An 18,076-nucleotide genomic window follows, 5' to 3' on the forward strand; every position below is an offset into this window, starting at 1 on the left:
CTCCCACTTTCTCTCTTCCCTCTCCTACTCCTCTGTCCTCTACTAAATTACAAAGATATCTCTAACCCCATCCCTCACCCCCAAAACCAGTGTACAACAAGTCAACAAAAACCGAGGAAAGACTCCTAGCCAAGAGAGACTCACCAAAGAGCAGCCTTCTTGTTCTGATCATTCCAAACTATGAAGGGCTGATATGACCATACCACTGTTGCCCCTCTGTCACCCTTTTTGGTGCACCAACAGTGGTTACATGTCCCCATCATTTATTTTTGAGACTTTGAAGTTCCAACAACATTCTTAATCTTCTTCATTTATTCAACTTTAAACACTTAAATGCGCCAAAGAGCATGTGCATGTGCATGGGACACTGTTAGGCTGAAAAAAGAAGGCCTACGTCTCCTAGGCCAAGTTGTTTGGGCATGATCACAATAATCAGTATGACTCCAAGTACAGACAGAACCAAGCAAACAGAAAGGTTTCAGAGATGATAAATGGGCTTAAAAAATTAAAATGGGACAACATAAAATCTCAATTCCTGAAGACCAGTGAATTACAAAAAACAATGACTTAGCTGTAGAAGCAGTAATGAAGTAATTCTATTTCTGTGAGGGAAATTATTTTAAGGTCCCCAAGATAAACAATGAGTTGAGGATCACTAAAAAACCTCGGAACCAAAGATTTCAAACATCTGTCCTTCTGTGCCTGTATGCTGCCCAACTCATTCCCAAAAAGGAACCAGAATCAGATTCCTCCCAACATAAGACTCCTAAGACATGTCAGGTTGGTTTCTGCAGAAGCTGCATCTTGTGAAGTAGTCTTTAAAAATAAAAATGAGAAAACCAAAGAATGCAATGATAAGCCACTTTCTCCTTCCCACTATAATTTTTCTTTGATTTGCTCTCTGAAAATTTAAGAAAAAACAAGAATCATTAGTGTCTCAGATTCTTGAATTAATCTGATCTCACTTCATGGCTAATGTGGCCAAAAGTAGATGCTTTTGTACAACTAAAACAGAAGGACTTTATATCAGCAGGACTTTAGGGCTCTGGTTCCACTGTATTTAGTGTAAAGTACACTTATGATAGGGTGGAGGTTGGAGAAAGAGGTGGAAACATCCATCACAAGGTAACATGACAGACAGCAGGACCCTAGCTAGACTTTAAGGAACTGATTCTATTCTGGCAGGGGAAACTCACATAATTAAGTTTCGCACTTACAAAATTATCGCTCTGAATTCAAGAATGAGAGGCATTTGGTTGTAGATACAATTCCATCTGTAGATACTAACTTTAAATTTAGAGAAGAAAAACACTCAATGAATTAATGTTATGGGTTGGGGTTTCTTAGGTGATTCCTAAATTCACCTACGACTTTTTTGTTTTGATACAATTAACAGCTGTGATAAGAGGTCTACCATAGCCCTGGCTCAGAGGCGGTCTTTAGTTTCAGAAAGTCCATCGGTCATGTAGCTGGCTGTCACTGCTAAATCTGTTGCTTGCAGAGGACCCAGAGGTCTGGGTTTGCTGAGTAGAGTCCTCACCATTTAAGCTCTTCCTACATACAGGACATGCGTCGTGCTGAAACAGAAAGATATCAGTCTACATGAACAGCCTGACCCGAAAGCTGGAAGAACTAAACACTTAAGAAACCCTGAGAGTTAGCAGGTAGAAAAACCAAAAGGGCATGAATTCTCACATAGTGCACGCTGGGCTCCATGTGTAACACCGGGACATCGCCCAAACAGAATTTCAACAGATCTGACAGAGAATTCTAGGCAGCAACTTAACAATAGCTAACACATATCACCAAGCAGAACTAACTAGAAACAATGACCTGAGATGGTCTAGAGCAGGGGTCAGCAAACTTTTCCTGTAAAGGAAAAGGTAGTAAATATTTTAGTCATTGCAGGCCACACCACCTATGTTGCAACTACTCAGCTCTGCTGATGTAGCACAAAAGTAGCCATAGACAATTTGTAAACAAATGGGCATGGCTGTGTTCCAATAAAACTGCATTTACAAAACTAGGTGGCAGGACACAGGGACCTGCAGGCTGTAGTCTGCTAACCCCTGGTCAGGAAGTTCCAAACAGATTAATAATCTAAAACACAGGAATGGTGCTACTAGGAGTTAGCCAGGGACTAAAATCTGATCTGCCTGGCTCTCTATTAACTGTTTGGTTTTTTTGTTTGTTTTTTAAAAAATTTTTATTGTTGTATAGTTGCTTTACAATGTTATGTTAGTTTCTACCGTACAGCAAAGTGAATCAGCTACACGTATACATATATCTCCTTTTTTGGATTTCCTTCACGTTTAGGTCACCGCAGAGCACCGAGGAGAGTTCCCTGTGCTATACAGTAGGTTCTCATTAGTTATCTATTTTATACATAGTATCAATAGTGTATACATGTCAATCCCAATCTACCAATTCATCCCACCCCTCCCTTTCCCCCTTGGTATCGTCACATTTGTTCTCTGCATCTGTGCCTCTATTTTTGCTTTGTAAATAAGATCGTCTATACCAATTTTTTCAGATTCCACATATATGCGTTAATACACAATATTTGTTTTTCTCTTTCTGACTTACTTCACTCTGTGTGACAGACTCTATGCCGTCTGTACAAATGACCCAATTTCATTCCTTTTTATTGCTGAGTAATATTCCATTGTATATATGTACCAATTAACTGTTAACTACATCCTTACTGTGAACCATCCCCCCAAGAAGATATGACTGGCACCGTTGCCCCATCACAGATGAGAGCTGTCTGTACTTACCAGTTCTAACCACGGCACAATACAACTGCTGTGAAAGAAGTGGTTGCAGGGTAACTGCCGGACTTTCTCTTCAACTGTGTAATCCTCTTTGCATACTGGACACTCTAAACCCTTATCTGTTGGAGGAGGAAACGCCTTTTAAAATAAACAAGCAAAAAGAAGGAAGAAAAAAACTAGCCCAATGTCTTTAACAGCCAAAGGAATACACAAAGTAAAGACAAAGTGCACCCAAGGTGAAGGCAGATAGGAAGCATGAATTTTATTTCAAACTGGGGATAGAGGTGGTAGTAGACAGGGTTATGAGGAGGACTGATTAATGGGCCTGTTCCAATAAGGCCCAGACAGGAACTATATAAGGCCTACTTTTCAATGTAAAGAGTTGGAAGAACTGGGGCTTAGATTATCTTTTAAGTGAAACAGGAAAAACATCTTCCCAAGTGTGTGAAAGCCTTCTGGCAGTTTCTACTTAGGAAACACTGGCAATCTGTCCACCACAACCAAAGAACTCATCTCGGCAATCTTGGCTGTTCCCATTCAGTGTCTCAAGCCACTTTTACCCTACTACTTTCTAAATTACACATCCTATTTCATCATGGTTACCCTAAAGCCTCTTTTACAAGCTGTTCATTAAAAGCTGTACCAGGAGATAGTGCTACAGAACTGCAAGGCCCAAGGGTAGCTCAGGCTCTAAGTCCAGAGACAGGAAGCCCTCTTCTCAGAGAAAATGGCTACAAACTGAACAGGGGATACCAGGCAGTAAATTCCAAGTTTCCCAAGTTTGGCTAGTAATACCAGCTAGTCTATCGCTTCAGTAGCTGGGCTATGTATGTTACATGCTCCACAGTACTCAAGGCATTTGGAGTAAAATACCACTTAACAGATTCACTCCTTCCTCTCCATTCCCATCACCTGAGCCCTAATTTTAGCTTCTACTTCTCATGCCTACTCTACTGTAACAGCCTCCCATGTAGCATCCCTGACTCCAGACCTTCCAGATATATCCTATATTTTGCTACCAGCTAATTTTCCCTAATATCAGCTTCAGAGCAATTCCCAGCTCATCTTCACTTGGATTCTCAGCTGGTACCTCAAAATCAACAAATTCAAAATTAAAAACATCACATCACCTCCTTACCCAAACCAGGGCCGGCTCACAATTCCCCCATCCCTGATGTCAGCACCACCTCTGTGGTTATAGAGTTGCAAAATCTTAGAATCATCTTTCACCCTTTCCCCTCCTTTATCCCCTTATGCAATCAGTGATAAAAGGCTTTCTTCGATCTGAGTCTACCCCTTCCTTTCTGTTAGCATTGCCACCGTCACCTGAACCCCATCAGGATGCTGCAACAGCCCCTTAAATCTCTGTTTCTGCTTCCTCCCTCTTTCAATCTTTTTTTTTTTTAATGATTGCTTTTTAAATTTATTTATTTATCTACTTTTGGCTGTGTTGGGTCTTCGTTGCTGCACGTGGGCTTTCTCTAGTTGCATTGAGTGGGGGCTACTCTTTGCTGCAATTCGTGGGCTTGTCACTGCGGTGTCTTCTACTGTTGCAGAGCACGGGCTCTAGGCACAGGCTTCAGTAGTTGCAGCACGCGGGGTCAGTAGTTGTGGCTCACAGGCTCTAGAGTGCAGGCTAAGTAGTTGTGGCTCACGGGCTCTAGAGTGCAGGCTCAGTAGTTGTGGCACACGGGCTTAGTTGTTCCGCGGCATGTGGGATCTTCCCAGACCAGGGCTCGAACCTGTGGTCCCCTGCACTGGCAGGTGGATTCTTAACTGTTGCGCCACCAGGGAAGTCCCTTCCCATCTATTTTAGACACTACCCTCCAAACTAATCTTCCCTAAAGACCACTTAAATTCCCTCATTCCTCCATTTGTGGACCTACAAAACTTACCTACTACCTAAACTATCCAGCCCTAACTACTCTGCCAGTTTCAGGGTCCTCTACAACAAGGCCCCACCCTTCCTATCCAGTCATACCTCTCACTACTCCCCAAATCAGATTCTATTTCAGGTCTAATGAGGTTACACTCCTTATACCTGATCCAGACACCATGTCCATGCTGACATTCTTCACTGGTTCATACTTTTCCATATATAGAATAATCTCTCTAATATGGCCCATCCTGTCTTTAAAATCTTCTGACTCTAAACTGGAATTTATGGGGAAAGAAACTCCCAGTCCAAAATAATGTCCCTTATCACTAAGTTCTTTTAGTGCTTATAAATAAAATAATGTCTATGTCTAATGTACCTGAGTACAGGGTAGATGTGAAACAAATGCCTAGCCTCCCATTTTTTCTCTTCCTTTTCTCCCAAAGTCAGTATCATCTGCTCAACCACTTTTTATACTATTGTCTAATCATTTGGTAAGTTTTGCTTCCCCTGGTAAGTTCTTCAAGAAATCAAGTATTCTATACCTTTGTACCTCTTTATTTCCTGCCTGGCATCTAGAAAACCAACATGGTAATTGCTCAGGAATTACCTGTTGACTAACCCTAATGAAGGGGTAGGTACCTTCCATACCTGGCACCCAGGTATAAATTTTAGGAGTGCTACAGCTTCACGTGAAGATCTTTAGTACAGGAAATGGCTCAGATTCTGAACAGAGATAACAAGATGACAAAATACGTATGAAAATGAACCTACCAACTTGTTCCTGAGTTACTGTCACTGTTGGAAGAGATGTGATCTTTTCCTTATCAGCTGGGGGAGGCCCTGTGTTTTCCAGTTGTCCTAAAAGCTACAAAAAAAGAAAAAAGAAAAAGAAGAAGTGGTAGACATCTAACTATCCCTAGGGAGGGAGCTGTTCCAGCTGAGAACAGTGCAGATATTAACAATGTTAGTTGCTCTTACTTCTGCAAGGCTATGAGAGGCTTGGGTTTTCCCTTTACTGCTGCCAGAACACTCATGATTGCTTTACAATTTCAGAGTGACATTAGTATAAGCCCACAGACAGATCCATCATTGCAGGGCCCACCTCTGGGCATAAAGCAACTTCGGAGACAGCAAAAGGGCTGTGATGTCACGAATAAAACTACAGCGTAACAAAACGTAATACTTAACCAGTTCAAAAACTTCATTTTGCTGAAAGGAAGAAAAGGGTCTGAGTATGGAAAAACAGCACAAAGTAAGCCAAGAAATAGGTAAATTACTGCCTACAAGAAGACTTAGATATAAACAACATGCTTTCTATTCTCAGCAATCCACAAGGGAAATGAAAAACCAATTAAATTAAAATAAACATAAACAAGTGGAAGCAATTATACATAGCATGGGAATACCTTTTTCTCTGCTTCCTTCCCCTACTTTGTTCCATCTAGCAGAAATCCCTGCTTCAACATATGAGGAGACCCTTCTTTTTTGTGAAGTACTTGTTAATAGGATCCTCATAGGACTGAACAAGAGGCCAAAAATATAAAATATTGTTTGTTACAGAAGTCTTTTCTTCCTTTGGAGTTGAAGCTGTCTTCTAGAAAGTCCCTAGGACCAAGAAAGTACATGGATGCTGAGCTAAACCCATAAACCATCTATCCCTTTAGTAAAATGGAAACCCACAAGCTCAAACTATTAGGGAAAGCAGAGTGACTGCCGTTTCAGAAAGTAGCAGAAGGAAAGCAGGAAGCCTGTGGAACCATGAGACACACTGAACAGACACCCTCAAAAGGCAGCTCCTCACCTGAGTTACAATGGCATCAAGCCCTGTCTGACCCCAGGCATAGTCCCCAGGGTTGGAGTGCAGCATCCCGCTCCTATACATGAGATGAGACACAGAGCATTAGATGGAGTGACCAGGCTCCGCCTTACACCACAGAAAGATTGGCAGAGGAATCCTGTTCTCTCTCAGAGCTGGAAAGTCACCAGTTCTCTAGAATCAAGTGGCAAAGAATTTCTCAATAATTTCAAGGTCAAACAGATTATCCAGAGGCAGTCTCTCATTCTCTAGGAATTTTTGCTTAACTGTATACAACATAAAATGTGAAGCTACCTAAAATACCACGTGACAAACCAGAGCAAAAAGAGTGACTCATTGCCTGTTGGTTAAGAAAAGTTTGTCTTCTCTGTGCCCATTTAACTTAAACATAGATGGAGCTGCTTTTTAAGGAGAGTTTTCCCTTCGTGATCAGCGAAAATCAACAGCAGACTTCCCTCATTCTAAGACTCGGCCTTTGGTCCTGGACAATGAGGAGCTTTCACGTAGAGAAGCAGCCACAGCAGTGTCTCTGAATCACAACTTAGAGGAATCACAAAAGGGACTTGGCAGCACCTCTTTCTGGAGCTGTTGGTGTACTAGCCTGGATGACAGATATCCAGACTCTGGCTGGAACACGTTTAAAGAAACTAGAGGCTGGAAAATAGGGTAACTGTGTGGAAGGACTGAGGTCCCTTTGAGCAAAGAAGCCTTCTGGGGCAGAGTCAGAAATGGCAAATAACTGTCCAGACAAGAGGAAATTCCATCTTTAACCCGTATCGTACGTGTCGCTCTGATACTCTTATTTCTTCTGAAAAACCTTCTTACTTAAAAAAAAAGGAAGTTAAGCAGTATCTTTTCAATTTCAGAAATTCTTAAGGAATAAAATCTTCCCATATGATCTACAGGAGAAACACACAAATCAGATACCAAGCCTGGTAGGGACCATCTCATTCCCCACCTCAACACAACCCTCACACCTGAATATGAATGGAATCAGACACACCCAGTACCCAGACATCCTGTGGGACCAGGATAGCCCTCATGAGCCTGAATTATAATGAATAAGTTCTGATTAAGTTTGGGCTCAGCAGACAATGGCAGTCTTTAACAGCCTGCCAATTACACCTATATACTCACCTATGCAGCTTTCTTTCTCACTATGGCACAGATACCACCATACCTAAAATGATGCTACTGCAGGAGAGTAAGACAGAAGGCAATTAATTACTTACCAAGAAAATGGGGATCCAGGAATGAATCCTGCAATGATTTGTTGTAGTACTCTGTTGAAGGGAAAAAATTAGATAAGAGAACAGACTAATGAAAGTACTCTATAGATATCCACGGCTGACTAATCACCAACTCCTTCCCCAAAACACAATGGCTTTTCACTGACTATTATACAATAGAGAGCACCAGAAATCAGTCCACTACATGGTAGAGTGCTACTCTGCTATTATGGCTGTCTTCCTGAGCTCTGCTACTTTATGTATTAATAGATTTTTATGAATTAAGCTGGAAAGGAATCTGATTGTATGGTTAGTTTTCAAACTATGATTCTTAGATACTTGGCAGCAAAATGAGAGGCTGAAAGGGATGCTAAGCCAGGGAGATTCTGGACCCACCTCCCTACAACAAGGGTAGTTCCATTTTTATGTGTTATGCACATTGTGCAAGATACTATTTAAAGGGCCCTTTTGTAAAAGTTCAACAATAGCTAACTATACTATGTGTTTGTTTTGAAATATATTCACAAGTTATTTTATACTCCTCCTCTGGGTGTAGGTTGGACTTAATGACTTACTTTTTTTTTTCCTGAGGTATAACTGACATATAACATTATATGATTTTTTTCAGGTGTACAACACAATGATTTGATGTTTGTATATAATGCAAAGGATCACCACAATAAGACTAATTAGCATTCATTACCACACATAGTTATAAAATTTTACTTTCTTGTGATGAGAACTTTTAAGATCTACTCTCTTAGCAACTTTCAAATATGCAATACAGTATTAAAATGATAATACTGTAATGAACTATAGTATCTCATTGTGGGTTTGATTTGCATTTCCCTGATGATAGAGTCACCGTGCTATACATTATATCCCCATTATTTATTTTATAACTGAAAATTTGTCCCTTTTGACCCCTTTCACCCATTTCACCCACCCCCCCAACCCCTGCCTCTGGCAATTCACCAATCTATTCTCTATATCTGTGAACTCGGTTACTGAATTCTTTTTTTTAGATTCCACATATAAGATCATACAGTATTTGTCTTTCTCTTTGTCTCATCTATTTCACTTAGCATAATGCCCTCAAGGTCCATCCACGTTGTTGCAAATGGCAAGATTTCATTCTTTTTCACGGCTGAATAACATTCCACTGTATATATGTACCACAATTTCTTCACCCATTCATCCATCAGTGGAGCCTTAGGTTGTTTCCATGTCTTGGCTATGGTAAACAATGCTGCAATGAACAGGGGGATGCATATATCTTTTCAAATTTGTGTTTTTGTTTTCTTCAGATGAATACCCAGAAGTGGAATTGCTGGATCACAAGGTAGTTCTATTTTTAATTTTTTGAGGAACCTCCATATTGTTTTCCATAGTGGCTACACCAATTTACATTCCTACCAACAGTGAACAAGAGTTTCATTTCCTTTTCTCTACATCCTTATCAACACTTGTTATTTCTTGCTTTTTGATAATAGCCATTCTAACAGGTATGAGGTGATATCTCATTGTAGTTTTGATTTATATTTCTCTGATGATTAGTGATATTGAGCATTTATTCATGTGCCTGTTGGCCAACTGTAATGTCTTCTTTGGAAAAATGTCTATTCAAGTCCTCTGCACATTTTTAAATTGGGTTGTTTGTTTTTGTTGCTGTTGAGTTGCATGAGTTCTTTGTATATTTTGGATATTAACCGCTTGTTGGATACAGCATTTGCAAATATCTCCTCCCATTCAGTAGGTTTCCTTTTCATTTTGATTTCCTTTGCCATGCAGAAACTTTATATGGTTTGATGTAGTCCCACTTGTTCATTTTTACTTTTGTTGCCTCTGCTTTTGGAGTCATCCAAAAAAATCATGACCAAGACTGATGTCTTAGAGTTTACTGCCTGTTTTCTTATAGGGATTTTACGGTTTCAGGTCTTATGTTCAAGTCTTTAATCCATTTTGAGTTAATTTTTGTGTATAGTGTAAGACAGTGGTCTAGTTTCATTCTTTTGCCTGTGGCTGTCCAGTTTTTCCAACACCGTTTATTAAAGAGACTGTCCTTTCTCCACTGTATAATCTTGGCTTCTTTGTCATAAATTAATTGACCATATATGCAAAGGTTTATTTCTGGACCCTCTATTCTATTCCATTGATTTAGGTGTCTGTTTTTATGCCAGTACCATACTGTGACTTACTTCTTAACAACAGAATATGGTGGGATAACTGTGACTTCCAAGGCTAGTTCATAAAAGGCACTGTGGCTTCCTCCTTGCAGCCTCTCTTGGATTACTTTCTCTGGGACAGTGCCATATCAAGCAGTCCTGTGCAAAGGCCCACATGGTAAAGAACTGAGGCCTCCTGACAAGAGCCAGAACAAACCTGCCAGACGTTGAGTAACTCCCAGTTGATTCTTCAGATAACTACAGCAATGGCCAATGTCTTGACAGTAAGCTCATGAGACCCTGGGCCAGAGCCACCCAGCTAAGCTGCTCCCAAATTCCTGGCCCACTGAACCTATGAGATAATAAATATCTGTTGTTTAAGCCTCTAAGTTCTGGGGTAATTTGTTATACAGCAATAGATAACTAATACAGATTTTGATACCTAGAAGTGAGTACTGCTATAACAAAAACCTAAAATGTGGGAGTAGCTTTGGAACACAGCAGAGGGCAGAGTTGGAAGGACTTTGAGGACAGAGTGAGTAAGTTTGAAGAGCCTTTAAGAAATTGTAGAAGCATGATGGCTTTTGAGGAAGTTATAGGTGAGTACTTGTGGGAAAGTGAGAAAAATCTTTTTGGAAATGGGAGGGAAAGGGATCCTTGTTATGTAGTGACAAAAGCTGTTGCCTGACATAACATGGAAAGTAGAAGTTGTGGCTCATGAATGGGGTGATAATGTAGCTAACAAGATTTCCAGAGTGTTGAAGGTTCCTTTTGACTTCTTCTTGCTGCATTAAAATGCAAGAGAAGAGGAATAAATTAAAGGAAGAATAGTTAAAAAGGAGTTAAGACTAGATAATTCTGAAAATTCCTGGCCTCTCCAGATGGCAAATGATACTAAAATTAAGAAATGGCTTTAAAAAAAAAGAAAGAAATGGTTTCTGAGCAAAGATCAAATCATGGGCATTGCCAAGAAAATGGTTAAAGAGGAAGCCAAGAGTGTGGCTATAAAAATTCTTTGTTAAGACCTCAGAAAGAGGGGCTTCCCTGGTGGTGCAGTGGTTGAGAATCCGCCTGCCAATGCAGGGAACACGGGTTCGATCCCTGGTCCGGGAAGATCCACATGCCGCAGAGCAACTAAGCCCGTGCACCACAACCACTGAGCCTGTGCTCTAGAGACCGCAAGCCACAACTACTGAGCCCGCACGCCACGACTACTGAAGCCCGTGTGCCTAGAGCCTGTGCTCTGCAACAAGAGAAGCCACTGCACTGAGAAGCCTGCGCACGGCAACGAAGAGTAGCCCCCACTTGCTGCAACTAGAGAAAGCCTGTGCGCAGCAACGAAGACCCAATGCAGTCAAAAATAAATAAATTTAAAAAAAAAAGAAAAGACCTCAGAAAGTTCACATAGTGCCTAGAGAGCTATTCAATTAAACAACTGAGCTTCTAAGAAGCTTAAATGTGTTGTATTGGTTTCCTAGGGCTGCCGTAACAAATTCCCACAAACTGGGTAGCTTAAAACAATAGGAATTTATTCTCTCACAGTTTTGGAAGTCAGAAATCTGAAACGGAGATGCTGTTAGGGTTAGTTTCTTCTGGAGTCTCTAAGAGAGAATCTATTCCATGCCTCTCTCCCAGCTTCTGGTGGTTTCCAGCAATCCTTGCTGTTTCTTAGCTTGGCGACACATTATTCCAATCTCTGCCTCGGTCGTCAAACAACTTTCTTCTCTGTGTCTTCTGTATCCAAATTTCTCTCTTCTTATAAAAACACCATTGGATTAGGGGCCACTCTAACCCAATATGATCTCATCTTATTTTGATTACATGTATAAAAGATTTTATTTCCAAATAAGGTCACATTCACAGGTACTGGAAGTTAGGACTTGAACATTTCTTTGGGGGTGGGGGGGATATAATTCTATCCCACTACAAGTATTGTCCTTCAGCAATCCCAGCAGAAGCCCAAAGTAAAAAAGAGATTATATAAAAAAGATTTGTGGACATAAGTTTTGTTAATGGCATGAATCTCAATAATAGTAAAAAGAAACACTGCCAGCTTAAACTGAAAGGTACAGAGGCAGTACAAAATGAAAAGAGACCCTCTGGGCCCTCAAAATTCTACTGGCAAGAAGCAGGCTAAGAAAACTATGAAGTTGCAAATCTGGACTACTTTTTATGGAAAAGAATGACTCATAGGGTGGAATCAAGAGCCAGGAAGGAGGAAACAAGAGCTACAGAGAAGCATTCCTGGGTAGAAGTAGAACTAAGTCCTAATCAAGGAACGTCCAACACTTATCCAGACAAACATTAAAATAGCTACGCATCAGTGACTTCTTTGTGCCTTTCATCTTCTCCCTTTTTAAACAGAAATCTCGGGCTTCCCTGGTGGCGCAGTGGTCGAGAGTCCGCCTGCCGATGCAGGGGACACAGGTTCGTGCCCCGGTCCGGGAAGATCCCACATGCCGCGGAGCGGCTGGGCCCGTGAGCCATGGCCGCTGAGCCTGCGCATCCGGAGCCTGTGCTCCGCAACGGGAGAGGCCACAACAGTGAGAGGCCCGCGTACCGCAAAAAAAAAAAAAAAAAACAGAAATCTCTATACCTCTTTATTATACGCCTGTCCCATCACTATATGTTGGGTATATATGAGGGGTAGAAAACTTGCCTCTTTGGTTTATAGATCTCCACATCAAAAGGAATTATGTCTGAGGAACTACACGCAAAGAGCCTCATCCACACTTGGACTTAAGTAAATGACAACCACCTGGATTTCAAGTTGATGCTGTACAGGGACAAGACTTTTGGTGGGTATTGGGAGGAGGTGAATGTATTTTGCACATGGGAGAAATATAAGTAATTTCTGGCCAAAGGTTAAACTGTGGTAGTTTTCAAATATGTCCACAAATTCTTTAATACTCCTCCCCTTTAAGAGGCAGAGCTTAATTCTCCTCCCCTTGAATGTGGACTGGACTTAGTGACTCACTTCTTACAGATAAAGTGTGGCTGGAAGGACAGTGTTTGGCTTCCAAGATCAGGATATAAAAAGGCTTTACGGTTTTTCCCTTCTTCCTTTCTCTCTCTTGGATCACTTACTCCAGGGGAAGCCAGCTGCCAAGTCATGAAGACACCAAAGAAGTCCTATGGAGAAGTCCACACAGTGAGGAACTGAGGCGTCCTGCCAACAGCAATGTTAGTTGACCCATCTTGGAAGTGGATCTTCCGGCCCCAGTTCAGGGTTCAGATGACTGCAGCCACAGCAGACATTTTGATTATAACCTCATGAAAACCGTTACCAAAAACACCTAGCTAAGCTGCTCCAAAATTCCTGACCCTCAGAAACTGTGAGATGATAAATGTCTGTTGTTATAAGCTACTAAATTCTGGGATAACCTGTTTACACAGCAATAAGTAACTAATATACCCTCCCTGCTTGCTAGTACAGATATACCTCAGAGATATCACAGGTTTGGTTCCAGACCACTGCAATAAACAAATTTTTTGGTTTCCCAGTGCATATAAAAGTTATGTTTACACTATACTGTAGTCTACTAAGTGTGCAATAGCATTATGTCTAAAACATTGTACATAACCTTAATTTAAAAATACTTTATTGCTAAAAATGCTAACCATCATCTGAACCTTCAGCAAGTTGCAGTAGTAACATCAAAGATCACTGATCACAGCTCACCATAACAAATACAATGAAAAAGTTTAAAATATTACAAGAATCATGAAAATGTGACACAGAGACATGAAGTGAGCAAATGCAGTTGGAAAAATGGCACCGACAGACTTTCTAGACGCAGGGTTGTCACAAACCTTCAATTTGTAAAAAACGCACTATCTGCTAGGTGCGATAAAGTGAAGTGCAATAAAATGGGGTATGCTGTACATCAGCCCTCTGTATCCACGGGTTCTGCATCTACGAACTTAACCAACCAAAGACTGAAAATATTGGGGGGGGGAAAATCTCCAGAAAGTTCCAAAAAGCAGAACTTAAATTTGCCATGCACCACCAACTATTTATATAGCATTTACATTGTATTTATAACTATTTACATAGCATTGTATTAAGTGTTACAAGTATTCTAAAGATGATTTAAAGTATACAGGAGGATGTACATAGGTTGTTTGCAAACACTACACCATTTTATATCAGGGGTAAGAATCCTCAGATTTTGGTATCCGCGGGGGTGGGGGTGGGGGGTCCTGAAACCAATGCTCCCGATGGATACTGAGGGATGACTAATTAGAAGAACAGTTTATCACATGCTTGAACTAACCAATAAGTAAATGGTAATAATCAAGTTTGAGAGAGAGCCTAGTTCCTTGAAGCTCTAAAGCTGACCCTATACAAATACTTGGAATTGCCAGGGACATCTCAATGGATCAGCTGATTTCCCCTTTATCGGCTGCTTACCCTCTGGAAATGAGATGTTGGTTCCACCTCAGCAGTGACAGAGAGAGACCACTCAGGGTGACCCCAGTAAGTGTATGAGCTGTTGTTAGGAGATTATCTTCACTTGATACATACAGTATTTACGCTGAATTTTTTTTTAAACAAAAACTTTTTCTTGTTAAAGTACTAGGTAGCTAAAAGGGGTAGGGGAAGAGGTGTATGTATCTAATTTTAGCAACCCACAGAAGAGAAAAATCAATCCACAGGGTCTGGAGGGGTATGCTAAGACCAGATAAGAGTATTCACGTAGTCTCCAAAGCTGTAATCTCTCTAGGTTTTCCTCCTAGCTCCCTTCTCAGACTCCTCTACTTATTCCTCCTATCTTCCAAACTTCTAATCAATGAGGGCCCAGAGCTCAATTCTCTGAGCTCTTCTATTTTCTATCTTGACTCTTTTGGCAATTTCATCCAGGTTTATAATTTTAAGTATCATAAAGAGGCAACAACTTCCAGATTTTATCTCTAGCCAAGACCTCTGCCTACTCAACATCACCACTTGAATGTGTAGTAAGCACCTCAACCCTGTTATGTCCAAAACTGAACTCTTAGATCTTCTCCCCCAAACCTGTTCCCCCTAGTATCCCACATTTCAGCTGATGGTGGCTCCACTTTTCGAGTTGTTCAGACCAAAAACCTTTTTGTCATCCTTAACTCTTCTTTCTGTTATACCTCATATCCAATCTGCCAGCAAATCCTATCATGCCCATTATCAAACTTTATCTAGAATCCAACCATTTTTTTGCACTAACCCTCATCCAAGCCGCTAGTATCTCTAACTTAGATTAATGCAACAGCCTCTTAAATAGTTTCTCTGCTTCTGTCTTTGCCCCTGTGCCTCTTGTACACACACATAGCCCTGGCCATTCTATTATCAACATAGCAGTTAGAATGATCATTTTAAGACATAAGTTAGACCATGTCATTCTTCCGCCCTAAACTTCCTACTGGATTTCCACTGCACTCAGAATAAAAGCCTGTATAACAGGCTACCAGTCTCTACATGATCTCATACTCAGCTTCCCAGCCCCAGCCCCAACAACTGCTCTGTGACCTCATCTCCTACTATTCCCCTCTCTTACTCTGCTCCACACTAGACGCTCCTGTTGGCACATTCTTGGCTCATCCCCTCACTTCCTTTATGTCTATTCAAAAACCTTCTCAACAAGGCCTTTGCTGACTATACTTTTTGAAACATCACTTCTCCCACACTCCCTAACTCCCTTCCCTGCCTTTTTTTCCCCAAAGCATTTACTACTGCTTAACGTTCTATCGATTTAATTTATTTTGCTTGTCTGTCATCCCCCATTACTACGTAAATTCCACAAGGGCAATCATTTTTTACTGTTTTGTTCACTACTGTATGCCCAATATCCTGAATAGCACCTGGCATAGTAATACACAAATGTTTACTGAATGACTTAAGAGACCCCAAGATGGGGTCCAATCAGATGGACATTGAAAGACATATATAATCTATTAAGATAAAAAAAGGAGATTATAAAATAGGTATAGTATGATTCCATTTCAATTATATAGATGTAGATATCTCATATATATATGGGAAAAGGTCTACATAATTATGTATCAAGGTATAATAACTGTGGCTATTTCTGGGTAATGCTTTTTTAATCCATGCCAAAAAAACAAAACAAACCTATTACTTTTAAATAGCAACAAAAAAAGTTAACAACCGAAAAGAAGTCATTTCTCAAAATCTGAGTTGTGATCAGTGGTCAGAAAATGTTAAGTCCCAGAACCTAGGGTTAAATTCAGGAAAACATATTCTTAAGGAAGGAAACCTTAAATGTTAAGAGTACCACACTGATGGGCTTCCCTGGTGGCGCAGTAGTTGAGAGTCTGCCTGGCGATGCAGGGGACACAGGTTCATGCCCCGGTCCAGAAGGATCCCACATGCCGCGGAGCGGCTAGGCCCGTGAGCCATGGCCGCTGAGCCTGCGTGTCCGGAGCCTGTACTCCACAACGAGAGAGGCCACAACAGTGAGAGGCTCGCATACCGCCAAAAACCAACAAACAAAAAAAAGAGTACCATACTGAAACAAAAGATAGGTTTTAATGTAATAAGTGCAAACTAAAGGGTGGTAATCTCTATGAAGCCAGGAAAATACGAATGTATTAGTGTTGATCTAATACAAAGCAAAGGAACAAATGAAAAACATAAATACTTTTCTATCCTAAAAAAAAAATCATTAAGATGAAATATGAGGACTTCCCTGGTGGTGCAGTGGTTAAGAATCCACCTGCCAATGCAGGGGACACGAGTTCGAGCCCTGGTCCAGGAAGATCCCACATGCCGTGGAGTAACTAAGCCCATGTGCCACAACTACTGAGCTTGAGCTCTAGAGCCCATGAGCCACAACCATTGAGCCCACGTGCCACAACTATTGAAGCCCGCGCACCTAGAGCCCATGCTCTGCAACAAGACAAGCCACCACAATGAGAAGCCTGCGTACCACAACGAAGAGTAGCCCCTGCTTGCCACAACTAAAGAAAGCCTGCACACAGCAATGAAGACCCAATGCAATCAAAGATAAAATTAATTTTTTAAAAAAAGATGAAATATGAATAATTCCTTAGGCTTATCACAATCCAAATGAAATTTCTCCAAAAGACTATGCAATTTCCTTTGCTGACTCTATACACACCAAGCAACCATCTGATTGCTTTTGATTTCTTGATATCTAGGAAATTCAAAGACATTATTAAGCTAATAAGCAGCAATGAGTTTTCCAGTCACTGAAGTAGAATTCCCCAAGTTGTAAATTAATACATTACTCTTCTGGCACAGGTCAGATAATTATTTAAGGTTAGATAAGATGACCTGATTACACCCAGATAGACTATCATTTGAAAGCTGCAGATTAGAGGACTTTAGGCACACTCAATAAATATTTGCAGAATGGATGAACAATTGAAGACTTACCCTTCTTTATATGAGCAAAAAAGGCTTCACTCATGTCAATGAAAAAGCCAAAGAAAATACATCTCATTTCAGGAGAGCTCCTTAAATTTGTGTGAGGAGCACATTAATAATAACAATTAATAATTAATAATAATAACTAGTAACAATAATAATTAACAGTTAATAATAACAAAGGCTAATCTCTGACATCTGATTTCTTAAATGACAAAGTACTCTGTCTACAGCAAAATGGGTGGAATGATCAGAAGGCTGAGATGTAGCCCATGGAAACCACTAGCTGAGAACCCGACGAGCAGGATAAAAAGTTATACTACTTCTCAAATCAACAGGACAAACTGTTATCAGGAAGAAGCCAAGCCAGGATTTAATCAATAAAAAAACCCTATAAAATGCGAAATTGTAAAGTGTTTTCAAAACACTGGGTGACATTATAATGACAACTACTGCAAAGTAATAACAATCATGCAGAACAATCTGAGTAGACCTGCTAATCAGGCAGAGTAGTAATATGCCCCAAAGATGTGTTGTGTTCCATTTACACTTACGTGAAAGAAAAGAGAAAATAAACTGAATTTAAAACTTCCCAAGTTCTACTTACCGACACACTAGTATGTGTCTCTTGGAAGAAAAATTTCTGAGAAAGTTAGGAAAATGCTTAATTCTTTTTTTTTTTTAATTGGGAAGACTATAAGATACTGTTAAAATTTTTCAATTATTTTGAAACATTCATAATCCCACCAAATACAAATATCATCATTTTTGCCATATCCTGGCTCCAATATTTAACTGGCTTCATACCCTTAGGCAATTTACCTAACCT

The 18,076-nt window shown here is 40.4% G+C and overlaps 1 protein-coding gene across 2 annotated transcripts in view; it reads right to left on the bottom strand.

Moving 5' to 3' along the window:
• Positions 1 to 294: 294 nt before the first annotated feature.
• The window catches only part of RNF115 (ring finger protein 115), a 58,731-nt gene continuing 40,949 nt past the window's right edge, over positions 295 to 18,076 (bottom strand). For both annotated transcript variants that reach the window (XM_079902737.1, XM_079902738.1), the window contains exons 5-9: positions 7,702 to 7,752; positions 6,455 to 6,527; positions 5,425 to 5,518; positions 2,778 to 2,893; positions 295 to 1,577 (exon numbers count right to left, since the gene is read on the bottom strand). In XM_079902737.1, coding sequence (XP_079758863.1) covers positions 1,446 to 1,577; positions 2,778 to 2,893; positions 5,425 to 5,518; positions 6,455 to 6,527; positions 7,702 to 7,752 — 466 coding nt within the window. In that variant the 3' untranslated portion in view covers positions 295 to 1,445. The remainder of the gene's footprint in view (positions 1,578 to 2,777; positions 2,894 to 5,424; positions 5,519 to 6,454; positions 6,528 to 7,701; positions 7,753 to 18,076) is intronic.

This window comes from Stenella coeruleoalba (assembly GCF_951394435.1).
Source record: "Stenella coeruleoalba genome assembly, chromosome: 1".
Taxonomy (NCBI): domain Eukaryota; kingdom Metazoa; phylum Chordata; class Mammalia; order Artiodactyla; family Delphinidae; genus Stenella; species Stenella coeruleoalba.